This window comes from Geotrypetes seraphini, chromosome 4, assembly GCF_902459505.1.
Source record: "Geotrypetes seraphini chromosome 4, aGeoSer1.1, whole genome shotgun sequence".
In the NCBI taxonomy this organism is placed as follows: Eukaryota; Metazoa; Chordata; class Amphibia; order Gymnophiona; family Dermophiidae; genus Geotrypetes; species Geotrypetes seraphini.
The window spans coordinates 118,909,106-118,930,534 of record NC_047087.1 but is presented as its reverse complement, the minus strand read 5'-3'; the positions used below and the strand labels follow the sequence as shown (position 1 = coordinate 118,930,534).

The 21,429-nt window shown below is 43.2% G+C and overlaps 1 protein-coding gene across 2 annotated transcripts in view; it reads right to left on the bottom strand.

Moving 5' to 3' along the window:
- Positions 1-21,429, bottom strand: part of CCDC191 (coiled-coil domain containing 191) — a 139,920-nt gene that overhangs the window by 97,906 nt on the left and 20,585 nt on the right. For both annotated transcript variants that reach the window (XM_033942416.1, XM_033942417.1), the window contains exon 5: positions 16,427-16,599. In XM_033942416.1, the coding sequence (XP_033798307.1) occupies positions 16,427-16,599 (173 nt within the window). The remainder of the gene's footprint in view (positions 1-16,426; positions 16,600-21,429) is intronic.

Sequence of the window (21,429 nt, the reverse complement as noted above, 5' to 3'; positions counted from 1 at the left end):
ATACAGTTTGATTTAGTATATTTGTTGTAAAGTTTTATGAAGTTGCTCCATTCTAGATCCTGAAAGGAGTTCCAGAACATATCCGCTGGTATTTCATTTGCATGTATGTTGGTTATTTGGTTTCCATATGTGTTGTTTGTTGGGCAGTTGTTTCTTAGGTTCACAATTTTTGAGTTAAAGTGATGTGCTAGATCATCTGCTGTTGGAAGTTTTGTGTCGTGTTTGGATTGGATGTGGCGTGTGGTATCAAATAAATTTTTAACCAGGTTGAACAATTCGTGTGTGTTGATTCTTTTTGAGCTCGTGTCGGATGTATGTATTTTGGATGAGTAGAATGTTTTTCTTTTTTCTTTTATCAGTTGTTTGTAGTCCTTTATGTTTGATTTCCAATTATTCCGGTCTGATATTTCTCCTGTTTTATTCCAGATCCTTTCTATATGAGGTTTCAAAAGAAATTGAAAACCTATTTGTTTCAAGAATTTGTTTTAGCTAAATTGTTTTATTTAATACTTGAAAATTCTGTTGATGATTGAGGTACTCAAATTTTTGTAGCTTCCTAAAAGTCTGTTCTAGCTTCTTAGACTGCTATCCACATTGAACCAATTATAGCTGGGGACTACTGGAATATAAGTTATTTTATGTTAAAAGATAAGTATTATGGGGTGCTTGAGTAAGACTTGTTTGCTTCCCGTGTAGAGTCATTCAAAAGACCATGAGCTGTGACCTTGTCTAGTGCACAGTTCTTCAACCGCCGGTCCGCGGACCGGTGCCGGTCCGCAAAAAAATCTTGCCGATCCACGAAGGATTCGGTCCCCGCCGCAACGAAAGGCCGGCGTCAGCTGACTTGCAACTTCCTGTTGCAGTCGCTGTGCCGGGACTCCTGCCTTCCACCGCGTTTGCCTCCTGCCTTGTCTCCACACCTCCAGACCAGCAGCGGCAGCTCTGTGTACTTTTAACTTCAGCACAGAGCTGCCCCTAAGCAGTAGTTTAGCGCGGTTTCATGAGGCAGCCTCGGGGCCTTTGCTAGGCCAGCCCACATCGCATCATCGAAGTGGGCCGGCCTAGCAAAGGCCCCGAGGCTGCCTCATGAAATTGCGCTAAACTACTGCTTAGGGGCAGCTCTGTGCCGAAGTTAAAAGTACACAGAGCTGCCGCTGGTGGTCTGGACTCTTGGGCCGCTGAAGGAGGGCAAAGAGCAACTGTCCTGGAGGTTTCCCTTCCTCTCGCCTTTGCAGGTCCCGTTTTTTTCCCCCTTCAAACGGCAACGGGCCCCAGCATCGACATCAATCAAGTAAGTTCCACTGTTCCTTGCAAGCGGTTCTGCTCGGCCAAAGCTTCCCCTCTGACATGAGCCACCCTCAGGGGAAAGATAGTCACCCACAAAGGTGAGGAAAAGGGGGCAGATGATGGAAGTTGGGGGGGGAGAGAGAGAAGGGGCAGATGATGGAATGGAGGAGATGAGAGAGAGAAGAGGACAGATGATGGAAGTGAGAAGAAGGGAGAGAGAGCAGAAGGCAGATGGTTGTCAGTTGAGAGGGAAGAGCAGATGCTGAATGGAAGTGGGGAAAGAACACATACTGGATGGAAGGAGGAGATAAATAAAGGGGGAAGAAAATAGTAAGATAATGGAGGGGTGAGGGAAAGGGGTGACAAGCTGTGGGTAGACACGGTGAAAAGAGGGAAACAGGACTAAATAGTAAGAAAGAATTTAATTTAGATGGAGGCAGAAAATAGAGAAGGAAGATCAGAGAAGAAAAGGGAAGAGAGAGCAGAGAACGATATCAGATCTGAGTGGAGGAAATAAGAAGAGAGAGATACTAAAAACCACAGGGGGGAGGGAAGGACAGAGATGCCAGACCATGAGAGGAACAGAAGGAAGATGATGGATGCCAGACCAAATTGGGAGGGGGCAGGAAAAGAGATGGCAGGGAAAAACAGACAGTGAATGGAAGGGGCAGATGCTGGACTGAAGAGACAGAGAAGGTTATCATGGCGCTGTACTGGGCCATGGTACACCCTCACCTGGAGTACTGCGTCCAGCACTGGTCACCGTACATGAAGAAGGACACGGTACTACTCAAAAGGGTCCAGAGAAGAGCAACTAAAATGGTTAAGGGGCTGGAGGAGTTGCCGTACAGCAAAAGATTAGAGAAACTGGGCCTCTTCTCCTTTGAGCAGAGGAGATTGAGAGGGGACATGATAGAAACATTCAAGGTACTGAAGGGAATAGACTTAGTAGCTAAGGACAGGTTGTTCACCCTCTGCAAGGCAGGGGAAACGAGAGGGCACTTTCTAAAGTTGAAAGGGGATAGATTCCGTACAAACGTAAGGAAGTTCTGTGGTAGAAAGCTGGAACGCTCTTCCAGAGGCTGTTATAGGGGAAAACACCCTCCAAGGATTCAAGACAAAGTTAGACAAGTTCCTGCTGAACAAGAACGTGCGCTGGTAGGGCTAGTCTCAGTTAGGGTGCTTAGACCAGAGGGCCGCCGCGTGAACGGACTGCTGGTCATGATGGACCTCTGGTCTGACCCAGCAGTGGCAATTCTTATGTTCTTAGGGCAGACACTGGCTGGAAGAGAGTGAAAAGGCAATGAAAGCAGAAACCAGAGACAACAAAAGGTAGAAAAAAATAATTTTATTTCTATCTTGTGATTCAAATATATCAGATTTGAAATATGTATCTTGCTAGACATAACTGGGGAGTGCAAAGCCCAGGCAGTGCTTCTTTAGCTTCCAGCTGGCTTAGGGGCTCTCTCTGACCAGGGGGCAGTTACCCTAGTTCCACTCCCCTAACATCATTCCTGTCATATGTGACTGTGGTATTCTGTTACATGATATTTGTGTAGCATTCTGTAATAATTTGGCTTATTCAGTTTTCTTGATAGTAGAGGGGATATATGTGAAGGGGAGGGGAGACAGGGGTTTTGTTGATCTTTGCCCTGTATTATTTGTATTTATAAAATGACAATTGTATAGAATATTGTTTCTTTTTATACTTTAATAAAATATGTTCAATATAAAATCATAACTATTTGAGGCTTGTGCGGATGGGATCAGATGGTTTGTGGGACCGACCTCGCGGGGACGGGGTGGCGATGGTTTTTTAAAAAAAAATTTCAGTCTTAGTAGTTTGCCGGTCCATGAAATAATTATTTTATTTCCGCTGGTCCATAGGTGTAAAAAGGTTGAAGAACATTGGTCTAGTGTATCTGTGGCCCTAGTAGACCAGATCACTGCCATATTCCCTCATCTCCATTCTCTGTATTCACCCCCTCCTGAGACCTCCTCCACCTCTCTTTCTTCAAGATTCAAAGAAAACTGCTAGATAAGTTGTTTTAAATTGAATATTTAATTTATGTTTAAACTGATTTTATTGAAAATCAACAAACAATATGAGGGGCAGCTGAAAAGTTCTCAGCCCAACCACTGAAACGAAAAGTGTCAAGAAAAGTGTAGAATAACTTGTAAGTTTCATGGCTCCACATCATTCTCTTCTTGGTTGGGCTGAGAACTTTTCAGCGGCCCCTCGTAATAACAGTGGAATGTCTATCTGATTTCTTAACCAATATTAAATTCAGCCCCCAGATCTCCTGGCTAAACACATACTCAAATGTTTACACAAAAATACTCTCCTGTCACTGAGAGCTCTGTAGAACTACAAGCCTCCTTTAAGTATCACCCTATATCCTTCCTCCCTACCCATGCCCTTCCCCCACTTTACTATGTATATCCCCCAATCGACTCCTTCTCCCTGTGGTATCTCTCCCCAGTGCTTCATAACATTTAAAAACAAGCTTCGTCCTCTCAGGTATAATTGATTCAAATACGGTCTCCACACCTTTATGAATAGTGCTTCATGTTTTCTTGTCCCTTGTGCATCTCTAGCCTCCCAGCTGGCCAGTTGGTGCAATTGGTTGTGCCAATGCCAATATGTAGGTGCCTCCTCCAATGTCCATTTTTGTAATATATAATTACGCGCCACCAGTCTCATCTTGTGACATAGCATACAAGTGCCTATCACCATGAACTCAAAGGATCATGGGACATCTAAGACCAACAGGGCTGCTGGGCCAGGCAAGGAAGTATAAAATAATAATAATAATAATAACAATTTATATACCGCAGGACCGTGAAGTTCTATGCTGTTTACAATGATTAAAGATGTTACAGATTGAGTGGAATAAACAAAGTACAGACTTAGTGATTAACAGTTCTAGAGATCGTTTGTTGAGGACTAAGAATGCATAGGTTGATTTCCTAAGTATTTCAGGAACAGATGTATTTTCAGGCGTTTCCTGAATTCCCTATAAGTAGTAGGTATGAGTAATTGTTCTAGATCTTTACCCCATAGTGCCGCTTGATGTGAGAAAAGATGGTGGTGACTTTTAAATTTACAACCTCTAACCGGTGGAAAAACAAAGTTCGGGTGTAAGCTTCGCCTATGTCTGTTGGTTGTGAAAGAGAAAAGGTCTGTTATATATTTAGGGGCTAAGCCATAAAGTACCTTATGCATGTAACTCACAATTCTTTCCCAGTACATACAAATTTTGGGACAGAACCAAAATGCGTATCCAAAAGTGTTTTCTGCCTGCCTGCATTTCAGGCATTGGGCTGTACGAATTCCTCCACTTTAATACAATTGCTTTTTTGTAAAATAGACCCTCATTAATACCCCATAAAAGCATTCTCTCAGCCATGCACACTGTGTCTGTGTCAGGGCTGGGATATTGAATGATTGGTTCGGTAAAATTATGTTAAGATCCTCTTCTTATCTTGATTTTAGAAAACTATTGAAGACCCAACTGTTTGAAAAATTTGTATCCTAACTGGTTGTTTCGTTTAATAATTCTGTGCTTCTGTCATGCAATGTATCTTCTTTTAAATTGTATTTTTACTGTATGGTCGGTTCTTATTTGTTATAATCTGCTTTGAACCATTCTTTTAAATTGCATTTTGCTTTTAAATCAAATTTTCTACTATACAACCAATTCTTATTTATTGTATTTTGTTTTGAATTGTTTTTTCCTTTTAAGATTACTCTCCACTGTATGACTTGTGCTTATTTGTTGTAAACCGCCTAGAACCATTTTTTGGTTAGGCGATATATAAAAATAAAATTATTATTATTATTATATATATCCCAATGTTCCACAGCCAATTGCAAATCTTTCCCCCAGGACTAACACAGATGCTGCAACTCCTTGCAAGACATCATATTACCCAGCGCTTTGTATAATCTGGATGCAGTAAAAACTTCATCCCTTTCAGATGCAAAAATTGTTCTCAGCTTGGTCCCCATATTTTTGCTTATTTGTGTTTTATCCAGGGATGCCCAATAATGTTGCAGCTGACTATATGATATGCAAAGCTATTACTCCACTGACAGCCCACTTTATGTAGTATTACCCCTAAATCTTGCAAGATGCCATCTGCTTGTGAATATTAACCTCTCAATACCTTCTCTCTCTCATGCTATAAACACTGCATTTTCCCACCTGGGTGTAAACTTAACATTTTCCCTTATTGGCAGCAGATCTGTCATGGCAGGGTCTCCTCTCAATGCTTTAACTAACCATTTCCATGCACCCTATAAAGGGCGTAACAAAATACTACCCTTAAGCCACACAGGTAGTTGTGTTCTTTTCATATGTAATAGTGAATATAAATGATAAGATGCGTAAAATGCCTGTTTCATCTTTATCAGGGTATTGTGTTGAGATTGCAGTATCCAGTCCCCAATATGTCGAAGCAGGCAAACATAATTATATAATTGTTTATCTGGCATACCTAGTCCCTCAGTGTCCACCCTCCCGTGAGAAATTTGAACCATAGTTTTGGCTTTTGTACACCCAGCAGAATGTTGAAAAAAGGCAGTTCAGAGTATGCACATCTTTCACCATCAGTCTCAAGGGGAGGGTCTGCAACAGGTACAACCATTTTGGTAACGCCATCCATCATACATATCAGGCTTATCTGCCCCATCAAGGATATGGGGACATCCGTCCAGCCGCTTGGTAATCACTCAGGGCTCCTTTTATCAAGGTGGTAGGCGCGTCGGACATTTCATCACGCGCTATTCCCCGCGGCAAGCCAAAATACTAATGCCTTGTCAATGGAAGCGTTAGCGGCTAGCGCGGCAGGCGGTTTAACGCGCGGTATTCCGCGCATTAAACCTCTACCGCGCCTTGATAAAAGGACCCCTCAGTCTGCATTTTGAACATTCCCTAAATCTTTTTTTAGCCTATTCTGCTTTTCATTTCTCCCTGATCCGCATCTCTATTTCTCTACACTCTCCAGCAAACTCCAGTGCACTTTCCCCTAACTAGTTGCTGTTCAATGCAGGTTTAGCTCACCCATCCCTTCACTGCTTCCCACGTCTCACCCTCCTCCACAAGTGAGACTTCCTTTCCTTGGTAGGTTTAACTCATCTTCAAATTTGTAATATAGGGCCATGGATTTGGTCTTGGAGGATAAGATGTACAGCGTCAGCATCTATGAGACAAACTTGTTTTTTCTGTTAAACAGGATTTTTTGGACCCCTGTTAGTTTGCAAAAATTAGATAGTTCAAAATCTAATAGATGCTGGCATTGTCATCTTGATATAGGGACACTAGATCTCCTGTTGTACTATTGCCCCTTAATACTCAGCTTCTGGAAGTCGATATGGGTCACAATTATTAGGATACTGGATACTTCCATTCCAATGTCATATGATATTGTTCTATTCGGAACTATATTACAACCCAAGTCTCCAATTTCTGCAGCTAAAAATATATTACTTCTGGTTATGACTGGGACTGCAATACAGATGATCACAAAAAATTGGAAGAATAGTGATAGACTGAATCATACCTTTTGGTGGGAATCCCTGTGCTTATTCTATTGATATGAACGTATGAATTCGGAACTAACTGTTCATTGTAAAAACTTTAATGAGATTTGGGGCACATTAGCAAATTTTGTAACCACCAATCAATAGTATAAGCCTTCCATTTTTAATAGAGTTTTATACATATCCGGGATGGGTGGGAGGCAGTGGTGTACCAAGGGAGGGGCGGGGAGAGGGGGCGATCCGCCCTGGGTGCACACCTTAGGGGGGTTGCATAGCCAGCCAGATCCGGGTCGTCCAGTGCCGGTCCACAGAAAATTTGGATTGGGACCATCGGCAGCGTCTGGGCTGCATCGGCACCACCACCCCCATGACGCAATTTAAGATTGGTAACGGGCCCCTCGGCACTCAAGATCGCCAACAGGCTTCCTTCTCACCCCGGCATCAACAGTACTTCAGATTAGCAACCGTGGTGCTCAGCCCAAAGCTTCCCTCTGACTCAGCTTCCTGTTTCCGCCCACGCAGTTCGAGTCAGAGGGAAGCTTTGGCCTGAGCACTGTAGTTGCTGATCTGAAGTACTGTTGATGCCGGGGGGGGAGAAGGAGGCCCACTGCTGAACTTGAGTGTCATCACAGGGGGGAGGGGGGGCTTGCTGATCTTGTTGACATAATCGGAAAGAAAGGTGAGAGGAAGGGAGAGAGATGGGCCTGTGGAGGATGGAGAGATTGAGAGAAGGGGGAAGATGATGCAAGTGAGGGGAAAGAGAGAGAAGGAGCAGATGATAGAAGTGGGGAGAAGGGGCAGATGATGGAAGTGGGGGAAAGAGAGAGAAGGGGCAGATGATGTGGTCGGGCAGAGTACGGTACAGGGATTCAAACAGGGATTGGACGGATTCCTGAGGGATAAAGGGATCGTGGGATACTGAGAGAAGTATCCAGGAAATAAGTATAGAATCCCGACCAGGTCGTGCATGTGCAAAACCGGAGGGTTAGGACGTCGATGGGAAGATAGGACTTAAATGGGAAACCAGGGTGGCAAGGGGGCCCCTTCTGGTGATTCAGACAGGTGACCTGTTTGGGCCGCCGCGGGAGCGGACTGCTGGGCATGATGGACCTATAGTCTGACCCAGCGGAGGCACTGCTTATGTTCTTATGCTTATGTTATGTTCTTATGATGGAAGTGGAGAGAAGGGAGAGCAAATGCTGAATGGAAGTGGAGAAAGAGAACACAAACTCGATGAAAGGAGGACTAAAGAAAAAGGACAAATGCTGGATGGGGAAGAAGATAGAGTTAGTGAGATAGTGGAGGGGTGAAGGAGAGGGGTAGCATACTGTGGGTAGACACAGTGAAAAGAGGGAAACTGAGGACTGCATAGTAACAAAGAATTTAATTTAGACGGAGACAGAAAATAAAGAAGAAAGACCAGAGAAGGAAAGGGAAGAGAGAGGAGAGAGAGATGCCAGAGAACGGGGAAGGAGACAGAGTATCAGATCTGAGTGGAGGAAATGAGATACTAAAAACCATAGGGGGGAGGGAAAGAGAGATGAAAGGAGAAAGATGCCAGACCATGAGGGAACAGAGGGAAGATAATGGATGCCAGACTAAAGGGGGGGGTCTAGAGCACAGTTCTTCAACCGCCGGTCCGCGGACCGGTATCGGTCCGCAGGAAATTTTTGCCGGTCCGCGCAGGACCGGCAAGATTGACTCATTTGAACTTCCTGCCGGTCCGCGCAGGACCGGCAAGATCAGCATCGGAAGCGTGCGCTGGGCCGGAGAGATCTTGGGGAGCCTCCGACAGTGGCTTTCTCCCCTCTCTGCAGCTCTCCTTTACTTCCCAGCGCAGCGATTCACGAAGGCAGCCTCGGGGCTTTTGCTGAGTCGCGGCTGCCTCTGATGATGCAACTTCCTCTTTCCTCAGAGGCGGCGCGACCCAACAAAGGACCCGAGGCTGCCTTCGTGAATCGCTGCGCTGGGAAGTAAGAAGAGCTGCTGGGAGGGGAGAAAACCACTATCAGTCTGGGAAGCTGCTGGGCAGGGGAAAAAAGGGACAGCTGCTACTGGAAAGGGAGAAGGAGAGATGCTTCTGGGAGGGGAGGAGGGAAAGGAATCTGGGAAGCTGCTGGGCCAGGAAAAAAAAGGACAGCTGCTACTGGAGAGGGAGAAGAAGGAGAGATGCTTCTGGGAGGGGAGGAACGGAAGAGAGTTACTGCTGGACAGGAGGAGGGGGGAAGGGAGAATGAAAAAAGGAAGGAAACAGCTGGCAGAGAGATTAGAGGAGGGGAAGGGGAGACACAGGCATGAGAAAGTAGAGAGATTGATGATAGGAAGGGGTCAGCAGAAAAATAAGCAGAGGGACAACGATGATAGATCTGGTGTAGGAGAGATAAAAATGAAGAGAGCAGTGAAGCTGGAATGAATCATGTAAATAGGAGAGAGGGGCACAAGCTGGATGGAAAAGGGAGAGGGACATAGAAAGAAGACAGATACCATATGGAAGGGGGAGAGGACAGATAGTGGATGGAAGGGGCAGATGCTGGATTGAAGAGACAGAGAGGGCATACGCTGGAAGGAAGAGAGTGAAAAAAAGATTGAAAGCAGAAACCAGAGACGACAAAAGGTAGAAAAAAATAATTTTATTTCTATTTTGTGATTAGAATATATCAGATTTGAAATATATATCCTGCTAGAGCTGGTGTTAGACATAACTGGGGACTGCAAAACCCAGGCAGTGCTTCTTTAGCTTTCAGCTGGCTTAGGGCGCTCTCTGACCAGGGGGCAGTTGCTCTAGTTGCACTCCCCTAAAACTATTCCTGTCATGTGTTACTTCAGTATTCTGTTAGCATGATATTTCTGTGTAGCATTCTGTAATAATTTGGCTTGTTCAGTTTTCTTGATAGAAGAGGGGATATATGTGAAGGGGAGGGGAGACAGGGGTTTTGTTGATCCTTGCTCTGAATTATTTGTATTTATAAAATGACAATTCTACAGAATATTGTTTCTTTTTATACTTTAATAAAATACATTCAATATAAAATCATAACTGAGGCTTGTGTGGATGGGATCAGATGATTTGTGGGGACCGAGCTCGCGGAGATGGGGCGGAAACGGGATTTTTAAATTTTAGTCCTAGTAGTTTGCCGGTCCACAAAATAATTATTTTTTTTCTGCCGGTCCACGGGTGTAAAAAGGTTGAAGAACACTGGTCTAGAGGAGAGATGGCAGGGGGAAACAGACAGTTTCTGGAAGGGGTAGACAGTGGATGGAATGGGCAGATGCTGGATTGAAGAGACAGGGCAGACGCTGGAAGGAAAAGAGTATAAAGAACATAAAAGCAGAAACCAGAGACAACAAAAGGTAGAAAAAATAATTTTATTTCTATTTTGTCATTAGAATATATCAGATTTGAAATATATATCCTGCTAGAGACATAACTGGGGACTGCAAAGCTCAGGCAGTGCTTCTTTAGCTTCCAGCTGACTTAGGGCTCTCTCGGCCAGGGGACACTCCCCTAACACTATTCCTGTCATGTGTGACTGCAGTATTCTGTTAGCATAATATTTCTATGTAGCATTCTGTAATAATTTGGCTTGTTCAGTTTTCTTGATAGTAGAGAGGATATATGTGAAGGGGAGGGGAGACAGGGGTTTTGTTGGTCCTTGCTCTGTATATTTATATTTATAAAATGACAATTGTACAGAATATTGTTTCTTTTTATACTTTAATAAAATACGTTCAATATAAAATCATAACTGAGGCTTGTGCAGATGGGATCAGATGGTTTGCGGGGATCAAGCTTGCGGAGACGGGGTGGAAATGTGTTTTTTTATTTCAGTCTTAGTAGTTTGCCGGTCCACAAAATAATTATTTTATTTCTTCTGGTGCAAGGGTGTAAAAAGGTTGAAAAACACTGCTCTAGAGCAGAGTCGGCAGCTGTGTTGAGGTGCAGGATGGTCCCCCGATGACTCGTCTGCCGGCTTTGCTCCGGAAGAAGTAAGTTACGTTGGAGGGGGTGGACCCGGCAGATGCAATCATCGCGGGACCTTGCTGCAACTCCCTGCGTCTGTCGGGTCAACCCTGTCCGACGTAACTTACTTCTTCCGGAGCAAAGCCGGCAGACGAGTCATCGCGGGACCTTCCAGCACGCGGCTGCCGACTCTGCTCCAGAGCTAGTACGTCGAAGTGGGGTAGCCGGCAGCTACAGTCATCGCGGGAAAGGAGCAGGACTGCTGGAATGAAAGAGTGGTGCAGGGAGAGAAAAGGGGCAGGGTGGTATGGTAGGGTGGTGCTGATGGAATTGATGTACAGGGAAAGGGGAGAGAGACATAAGGGGGTAGGATACTGGATGGGATTGTATTGGAGGGAAAGAAAGGGGGCAGATGCTGATTGAAGAGGGGTGGATGGAGAGAGAAAGGGCAGACATTGGATGGTAGTGTGGCGGGTAGAGGGGAAGCCTATGCTGGATGGAAGTGCGGATGGGAGAGATAAGGGAGCAAATGCAGGAAGGAAATGGGAGGAGAGAAAGAGTGGAGCAGATGATGGAAGTGGACAGAGAGAGGAAAAGGTACTAGATGGAAGGGGTAGAGAAAGAGGGCACATGATGAAAAGAGGGGATAAATAAAAGGAGGGCACATGATGGGGGGAAAAGGATTGAGTTAGGGAAATACTGGGTGGGGGGTGAGGGAAAAAGGTGGCGAGCTTTAGGTAGACAGTAAAAAAGGAAATTGATGAGAGGGTAGTAAGAATGTAATCTAGATGGATGCAGAAAATAAATTGAAAAGGAAAATGAGGGAAGAAAGGGATTGCAGAAGAGAGGTGTGGGAGAGGGAAGGAGAGGAGGGAGATGCCAGACCAATGGGGGTGAAAGGATAGATGGAAAGGGGAGGCATACAGTTTCTGAAAGGGGCATAGAAGGAGAGAAGATGCCATATAGGGGCAGAGAGACGGCAGACAGTGGATGGAAGGAAGAGAGTAACAAGAAGATGAGGAAAGCAGAAACCAGAGAAGACAATGGAAGAACAAAAATTTTCTATTTATTTATTGCTTTAGGAGACATGTGCCACTGTTTCTGTGGTGCTGCATTGTATGCAGAGTCCAGCTTCTTGCTGGTTCAATTTAACCTTTGTCTATGTATTTCTATTTTATCCCCCCTTTTACAAAACTATGGAGCGTTTTTTAGCACCAGCCGTGGTGGTAGCAGCTCTGATGCTCAGAATTCTATGAGCGTCAGAGCTGTTACCACCGTGGCTAAAATCCACACTACAGTTTTGTAAAAGGGGGAGGGGTTAGTTTGTGATGACATATTCCATACTAGGCAAAGGTGTTTTCTGTGTTCTGTGTGTTCGAAAGACATGGTTTTCTGTTAGGATTGACGGTGTAGGATTGATCTGTACTAGTCTGTCTTGTTTAGTTTTACAATGGGTGTATTGATGTTGTACTGCTCACTGCAGTATGTAAGATGCTGCCTTTTCCTAGGTACTCATGTGTGACAGTGTGGATTTTTACTAAAAATCATGTTTTTCGTACATATGGGGGGTATGTGTCAAAAAATGATGGGCCCTGAGTGTCACATATGCTAGGTATGCCATTGGTGGGAGGGTAGGGAAGGGGGGAAAGATATTTCTATTACTATTTGGTAGTTACAGTGCTGTTTTATTGGATGACGGGACTAAATCGCGCGAGACAACGGCGCCCCGACAACTTTGCGCAGACAACTGAGTGCAAGGTTGACGGCGCACCGAAGAAAAGCACTATTTTAAAGGGCTCCGACGGGGGGTGTGGGGGGGGGAACCCCCTCACTTTACTTAACAGACATTGCGCTGGCGTTGTGGGGGGTTTGGGGGGTTGTAACCCCCCACATTATACTTAAAACTTAACTTTTTCCCTAATAAACAGGCAAAAAGTTCTGTTTCAAGTATAATGAGGGGGGTTACAACCCCCAAACCCCCCACAACGCCAGCGCAATGTCTGTTAAGTAAAATAGGGGGGTTCCCCACCAACACCCCCCCGTCGGAACCCTTTAAAATAGTGCTTTTCTTCGCCGCGCCATCAACCTTGCGCTCAGTTGTCTGCGCTCAGTTGTCGGCACGCTGTTGTCTCGCACGATTTTATCTATGAACCGTTTTATTGTACCAATTGTATTTTTTAATGTACTTTGTGTATGTTATAAAATGAACAAAAAAAAGAAAACTGGACTTAGGGATATTTGGAATATTGAGATTGGTCAGACAATTTCTGAATCTCAATGGCCACGATTTTGGTCCTGGAGATTAAGATCTACAAAGTCAGCATCTATGAGTCAAACTTGGTTGTTTTTGTTACATAGAACTTTATGGACCCCTACGCGTTTACAAAAAATAGATAGTACTAGATCTAATAGATGCTGGCATTGCAGAGTAGAAGTCGGGACATTAGATCACTTAATTTTTTTTTGTCCCTGTATAAATGCATTTTGGAAACTAATTTGGCCCCAAATTAATGAATTACTAGAAAATCATGTAGGACTCTCATATGATACTATACTATTTGGTACAGCAATGAGAACTCAGAGTCCGATTTCAGCAAACAATAACAAACTATTATTAATATTGACAGGGGTCACCATGCAACAAATAACTCAAAATTGGAAGGACTACACCAAATTAAATTTTACATTTTGGTGGAATTCAGTCTGTCATATATACAAAATGGAAAAAACAATAGCATTACAACAGGGAAATATTCATAATTTTAAGAAAATTTGGGAATCATTGACTCGATATTCCAATGATCAGGTTTCATAGCACATTAGTAATGGATATATTAGATTGGGGAAGGGTGGGAATGTATATTATATGGATTTAAGAAATTAAGAAAGGGGAGGGTTATATTTTATGTGATAAGATGAATTACTTGTAATCACAATTTTTCATGTATTAATTGAAGTTTATGTAAAATTAAATTATTGTAAGAATGAAAAATTTATAAATAAAATATAAAAAAAAAAAAAAATGAATAAAGATTTATATATATATAAATTTGTGACTCCCTACTGACCACAGGCATGGATCATTTCCCTTCTCTGCTCTTTCTGACTCCAGGCACATTCCTGTTTTCTGGGATTGCTTCCCCAATCCCTTTTGCATTGCAGCACTTCCCCTGGTACTCATAGATTCCAGGTCAATGATCACCCTGTGCCTACATGAGATTCTCTGCCACATGCTCACCTTGAGCTCTGGAAGCCCAGCAAGGATCACAGTTTGAAACCTCAGAGATTACATGTCGAGTGGGAAAACATTCCAGAAGCCCAGGACATAGAAGTATGTACTCACACTATGTTTGGGCTCCCTACATGATATTACTCCAGTGGCCAAGAAACAATCATCCAGCTCAAGGAGCCAAGTTGAGATCTGAGAGATGGTTGCAGAGTTTTATTAAGAGCCAAGAATAAGAATTTAGCAATTAAACTTGAGGAACGCCAGGGAGCCAAACCAAGACACACACAGAGTTTGTGAGACAATATTTCCCTTCTCCCTCTAACTTTGTCAATGATCTCCTGCCACCTCTTCCTACTGCTGCTGTTGTTGTGCTACTTTTTTATGCTCACATAGCCCAGTGCCCATTTCTACCTCCTATGGGATATAATGGGGAATAATATTTTTAATTCTTGTAAGGAATTGGAACAGTGCTGCTTTCCATTCCCCTTCAGTTCAGTCCCTGTCCATAGCCTCTCTCAATACCACAGCTGCCAAGAGAAAGTAAGTTTTATAAAATTCCATGTTTCCACAACTTCATTCTCTTTTCCCAAAAATGGGGGTCGCAGTTTAAATTCGGGCCAGCGCCCCCCTCCCAGAATTATTGCAGGCCACCGCCAGGCTCTGCACCCTGCCCTCTCCCTGCCCTGTTCGTTGTACCTCCTCTACCGATCCCTTTTGGGACAGAGGTGCAGTGGGAAGGAGCAAGCTTTCCACGCTCCTGCCCCACTGCTAACCTGGTTGGTCAGTGGCTGCTGCGAGATCAGGTTTCTTCAGCCGCTGAGCGGCACTGAACAGGAGCACGTTTTGGCACTGAGCGGCTTCTTGATACAGAGAGAGAGAGAACGACACACTGTTGTATTTTGCTACTATTTGACAAAGAATATGGCAAAATACAACGGTGCGTGTTTTGGCCCTCCAAATGTTGCAAAATGTCCCCTGAAAGAAAAAGATTGGACAAGCCTACTCTAGGCTATAACAGTTAAATTTAAGCTTCTGGAAGAAAGTTTTAAGTTTCAAATTATGGGAAAATAATTTTATACTATTTAAACAAACTTAAAAAATAACATTTGTTATTTTTAATGAAATACAAACTATTTATCAACAAACTTACAAATTATTTTCTGTCCAATCTTAAGTCACCAAAGCACAGAGCAAAATAATGTTCACCTACTCAGTGAGATGTCCTCTTCTCTCAGAACTCTTTCTCCTATACTCACTCCCACCCAAATGCTTTCACTCAATGCTTTTCTTCCCCTTTCTCATCCTCACCCACCACCCTCCTACTCGATGCTTCTCCATTTTCACCAGCATCCAACCATCCACTCACTCCTTGACCAACCCACTAGAGAAGGGCTCTTAACCTGGGATCCATGGATGGATTTCAGGGGGTCCTTGAGAGTCAGATAAAAATTAACATTTATATTCACTATATAGCCCAATACTGTTGGTTTTTCTCGCAGATAACAAGAGAGTAGATGTAGTAGTAGTAATGGTAGTAGAAAATGTAGTAATAGTAGAAGATCTGTTTTAATTTGAACAAAATTATTGTATTTCATAATTATAATGAGTGGCCATTACTTTTGCATTAAAAAGGAGTGTTTTCTTAGATTGTTTACTTTAAAGTTGAATATTTGTGTATGTCATATATGTAGGAGTCAATCAAATTTCGATAAATAAAGTACATTATATTCATTGCATGCAAAGTTGTGCTTATGTGAATATTTCTAGGGAAGTGGGGTCCATAGTTTTCATCAGATTCTTAAAGGGGTCCGTGACTCAAAAAAGGTTAAGAATTGTTGCACTAGAGGCAACTCTTCTCAAATGTTGAATCTTTGCAGCATCGGAATGCTGCTTCCTCCCCAGTAGGCAGCAACAGATGGATTAATACGACATTATCACCTGCTTCTGCAGGATAGTCTCACTATAAGAGCTGTCAGATTTTGCGTGTTCATCATTTGACTTGTTACACAACAGCATAAAATGATGCCTTATTAATGCTTCTTTAGAGGAGTGGAGAAGTAGCCTTATGGTTAGTACAGTGGCCAGAGAATCAGGGGAACTGGGTTCAGGTCCCACTGCAGTTCCTTGTGGATCTGAGCAAGTCATCTCCATTGCCCCAGGTACAAAATAAGTACTTTGTATATAATTTGTAAATTGCTTTGACTGTAACCACAGAAAGAAATTATATCAAATCCGATTCCCTTTCCCATTTCCTTTCTTTTGCCAACAAAGGAGAAGGTTACTACACCATACAGGATCTGCTGAGCAGAAATCTTGGCCTCATTGGTGGGAATTTAGAAGATGATCTATGTGAAATAGCCAATCAATCAACCAATCAAATCAGACTATGAATCACAGTTTCTACCTGCTGATGTCGCAACTCCATAGCAAGTCGTGGATCTTTCCTTTTAATCTGTTTATCACTAGCCCGAAAATCTTCCAGTATCCCAGAATCCATCACTTCCTTCTGCAACAACTGTTGCAGGAAATCTTGAACTGTGCTGTTTTCCACCTCTTGCTCCAGGTAATCATACAAGTCTGAAAAACAGAATCCAGGACACACCTCTCAGTCCAGTGAGTTTATTAAAGAGTGAGAGTCTGATGTCTGGCTGTTCTTTATGAAGGTAATGTAATTAAAGTTGGTAGAAATAAACAATGTGATTAGGATGGCATTGATTTCCTGTAAGAGCTTTATCTTACCATTAGAACTATGCCAAAATATACTTACAGAATTCTCCTTATCCCCTAGCTCTAAGGTCATCATTGCAATACAGAGAAATATAGAATACCTTCCAACCTGCCCATATTCTTTACCTGCTGTAAGACTCCTAGATTCAACCCCACTGCCATCAGTAAAAATGCTTTATGCTTGTTTGTGTTGCTTTTGTCCCAATCCATTTACTGGGAAGGAAGCCTGGCAGACTTTTTCTGCTCCTTTTGGGTTTTCAGCTCAATTTAAACAGTCCTCATTCAGGATACAGTGGTATGATCCTTCATTCATGTTATGTGACGTTTTACCCAAGGTTATGTTTTGTACTAGAGAATGACACGGGGAGCGATCCCTGCAGGGAGCCGCGGGGTGGCTGCGGTTTGGCTGCAGGCTTTGGAGACTCCATAGACAAATCGCCGCAGACACGGGGACAAAAGTTTTCACCGCCCGCAAAAACGGTGAAAAGATTTGTCCCCGCAGGCAAATGTACCCCCTTCTATGTACCGCTATTTACCTTGTCTTCACCGTGAGTCTTTAGTTTGGGACCGGGTGTCAGATTTTTTCCGGCGGCCATGTTTGTCTCCGCATGGTCTGTCTCCTCAACTCTCTAGTCTCTACCCGACTTGCACGTTGCCGCATTGACTCCGCCCCCTAATATACAGGCTCTTCATTGGTCAGTTCTTTTTGCTCAAAGAAGGGGACCAATCGCTACTGCCACACCTGATATTTAATGGGTTGTAGCGCAGCAGTAGCGATTGGATTTCGGAGCCGAGCCCAGGATTTTAATTTTGTTTGCAGTCGCTGCCTCGCTTGGATTCACTCGTTTCACTTCGTCAGGTACAAGTAAGTGTTCTCCCCGGCTGATTTAGATGACCACCCAGCTAATCCTGCTGCTGCCGCCGATGCTCCTTCCCGGGCTAACTCGCCGCCGAAAATTTTGTTTGACGTCTGCCTTTTTTTTGCCAGCATGCTTTTACTTGCTTCGGGCCTTCCTCGTTGCTAGGACCTGCCTACTTTCTGTTTCCGCGAAGGCAGGACCCAGCAGTGAGGAAGGCCCGAAGCAAGTAAAAGCAGCAAGTTGTAAGCTTCCCTCCGGGCCGGGGCTCTATCGTATGCGTGCTGGCTTCCCTTCTCTTTCTCCCCCCCCCCCCCCCCGGGACGCTACTTCTGGTTTCGGAGGGAAGAGAAGGGTAGCCAGCACGCACACAATAGAGCCCCGGAGGGTATATTTGTCTATTTTTGTATAGTTGTTCCTGATGTGACATTGCATAAAATCATCTGCCTTGATCTCTTTGAAAACCTGCAGAATATATATGGGGTGGGGGAAGATTAGTGATAGAAAAATTGTATGGAAAATGACTATTTTCAATTTAGTGATCAAAATGTGTCAGTTTTGAGAATTTATATCAGTTATCTATATTTTGCATTATATTTGTCTATTTTTCTATAGTTGTTTCTGAAGTGACATTGCATATTCTGTCTTGATCTCTTTGAAAAATGAAACAAATATTAATTAATATTTTCTCTGCATACAGTGTGCTTTGTGTTTCTTTTAATTTTGTGGTTACCATAATGAATTAATATTATATACATGAAAAATGAATGGAAGAAATTGCATTACAATTAGTACTATTTACTATTATGATGGGGATGGGGGTCAGGTGTGGAGATTGGCCTGGGAAACTTGGTTGAGAGAAACACTGGTCTAGGTGACTATGGACTTCACTCAGTAAGGGCCCCTTTTACAAAGCCACAGTAGCGATTCTCCCTTGGCAAATGCACCAAAGTCCATTTGCTGTGGCACAATTGCACGAATGCATGCCCTTAAAAATCAGATTTCATGGTAGCAGGTTTGCATTTTAACCCACTTGTGCAGATGATTTGTTGTTCATCCACGGGTTAAAAAATAAGGACAATTAAAAGTACAGGTTGTGTTTTGTTTTTGTATAGTTAACTAAGTTGTAAAGTTGTAAAGAATGTTTCCTTTATACGTTAATAAAGATAAGTATATAAAATCATACCTGTTTGAGGCTTTTATGCATGCTGCGGTGACGGTGACGGGGCGGTGAATGGGATGGCAGTGGCGGTGACGGGGCGGTGAAAGGGATGGCGATGACGGTGACGGGGCGGTGAAGGGAATGGCGGTGACGGGGCGGTGCAGAGGATAGTCGGCCGGGGACGGGGCGGTGACGGGGACAAATTTTTTCCCCGTGTCATTCTCTATTTTGTACCTCTCCCATATCTAATCCAACCATCAAAGTGACAGTCCTTCATAAAAGCTAGAAACATCTGTTTTCAGAACCCAGTATGCATATATCCTAAATACCACCTATAGGTGTTATTGTTGCATGATGGCTGATATTTCCATCTCTTCCTCCCATGTAAAATTCCCAAGTGGTGTGTTTAGAAACTGAACATTCATGTTGACTCTTCATTGAGAGGCTGTTCTAGCATCTGCCAACCTTTCTGGAAATCCTAATCCTGAATCTAGCCCATCCAGCCTCATAGCATGAGCCCATGTTCACTGAAAAGTGTTTACTTTTTTGTGTATTATTTTGGTCATGACACATGATAGGCTTTTGGACATTGTGAAACTCAGGGTGAGCTTCTCAGTCACAAGGAGCATGAAATCCTTAGTCACAAGGGTAAAGAATTTGTTGACTGATGCTATCAATAATAATAAAAGGCTAAGCGCGCATGCGCTTTTCAAAGATCGTGATTCCTGGTGGCATGAGGTGTGCTTCTGTGTGCAATAACCACCGAAGCCTGGGATCGGCTGAACCGGGCAGCTGCAGGGTGCGGTCGGGCCTCAGTTTGTCTCGCTGGCGGAGCTTCAGACCCTTCCCGATGCAATGTAAGAAACAAAAAAGAAAAAAAAGCAAATCCAGGTAGGCGAAGGCAGGACGGAGGCTGCGATCGGCAGCGGCTGCTGCTACTCCTCCAGCCGCCTAGATCCTCTCCGCCGGCCCCGACTGGCAGCCCCCTCCACCCCGTCCTCTCTGCTCCGGTGGCCCGCACAGGAGAAGGAGCGGATGAAGCATGATCACAAGGGAGACCGTGCAAAGGGAAATGCAAGGGGGTTGAAAAAGCGAAAGGTGGGATGGGAAGAGAAAAGGGAGGGGGGAGAAAGCCTAAAATGAAAAAAAACCAACAACTTTATACAGGAAAAGGAGTCTCTAGCACCCGTTAATGTAACGGGCTTAAAGACTAGTCAGTTTATAATGGTGATTTTACTGAGTAACTGAAATTGACCGAAGTGAGGAGGTTTCTTTATGCATAGAAGTTCGTAGTGTCTTATATTACTAATTTAAAAGTGAGAGGCAGGGTGGATTCTCATTGGGAATGCTTGGACAGCCTACATATCCCAATATCCCTTAGGCTGTGTTCTACAAAAACATAGAAGGGTTCTATAAAACTACATTTTCCTTTAAGCCTAGGGTCAAGAAGTATCACTACAGGGAACACTGTGATAATTGGAGTAGGATTACCATGTGGCTTTTACTTCCATTGAAAGCAATGGAAGAAAAACCTGGTTGTCTTAATCCATCTTCCTTTTTCTGGATCCATATGGTAACCCTAAATCAGAATCTTCTATGGGTAGTGTCTCAAAATAGATTAATAGTTTTACATATTCCATGACAGCAATCCAAATCTCTTCAAGGACATGAAAAGACTTGAGGTGGTTCAGAAGAAGGCAACAAAAATTGTACAGAGTTTTTTTCCAAAAGACACATGGGAAGAGACTGGAGGACTTGAATATGTATACACTAGAGAAAAGGAGAGAGAGAGAGAGAGAAAACTCTCCTGCCTTCGATCAGCCCCTTAAACCGCATTCACAGTTTTTCCTGGAAAGGAACCCCCGCAAATTTCCGGGGAGTACTGTAATACAGACATTTAAACACACCGGGAATCATCAGAATACCACCCAATCAAGTAGATCAATAAGATCAGTGTGGCAGCACTCATCACAAGTTCCCCTTTTCTTAGGTGTATATTCTTATTAATTTTATTAGTGCTTATAAGTTAATAAGTTAATTTAGTGCTTTATATGTGAAAAAGTATTTAACTATATTTCATCTTTTCAGTCACATGAATATTGTAGAACCATATAACAAAGACTTCTTCGGTGATATTGTCTAATGGAGTAAGCGAGTTGCTTATGATTTCTGAACTCACAGTAACCCCGACCCTGAAGAAGTGTGAAACGCGTCAGAGGGGGACTGGTGCAGCAACGACTTGACTAAGCTAAGTCTTTGTTATATGGTTATATAATATTCATATGACTGAAAAGATGAAATATAGTTAAATACTTTTTCACATATAAAGCACTAAATTAACTTATTAACTTATAAACACTAATTAAATTAATAAGAATATACACCTAAGAAAAGGGGAACTTGTGAGGAGTGCTGCCACACTGATCTACCGTAATTGATCTTATTGATCTACTTGATCGGGTGATATTCTGATGATCCCCGGTATGTTTAAAAGAATGTTTATGACAGCTTGATTTTTATCAGTGCTAATTTGTTAAAAAGACCTGGAACATTACTCAATAAGAGGACTTAAGATGCAAACTCAGTTTGGTAGCCCTCTTTTGAACTATTAATGGACGTTGTTCTGTCTATATCTTTCTAGAGATGCAATCATTAGAATGG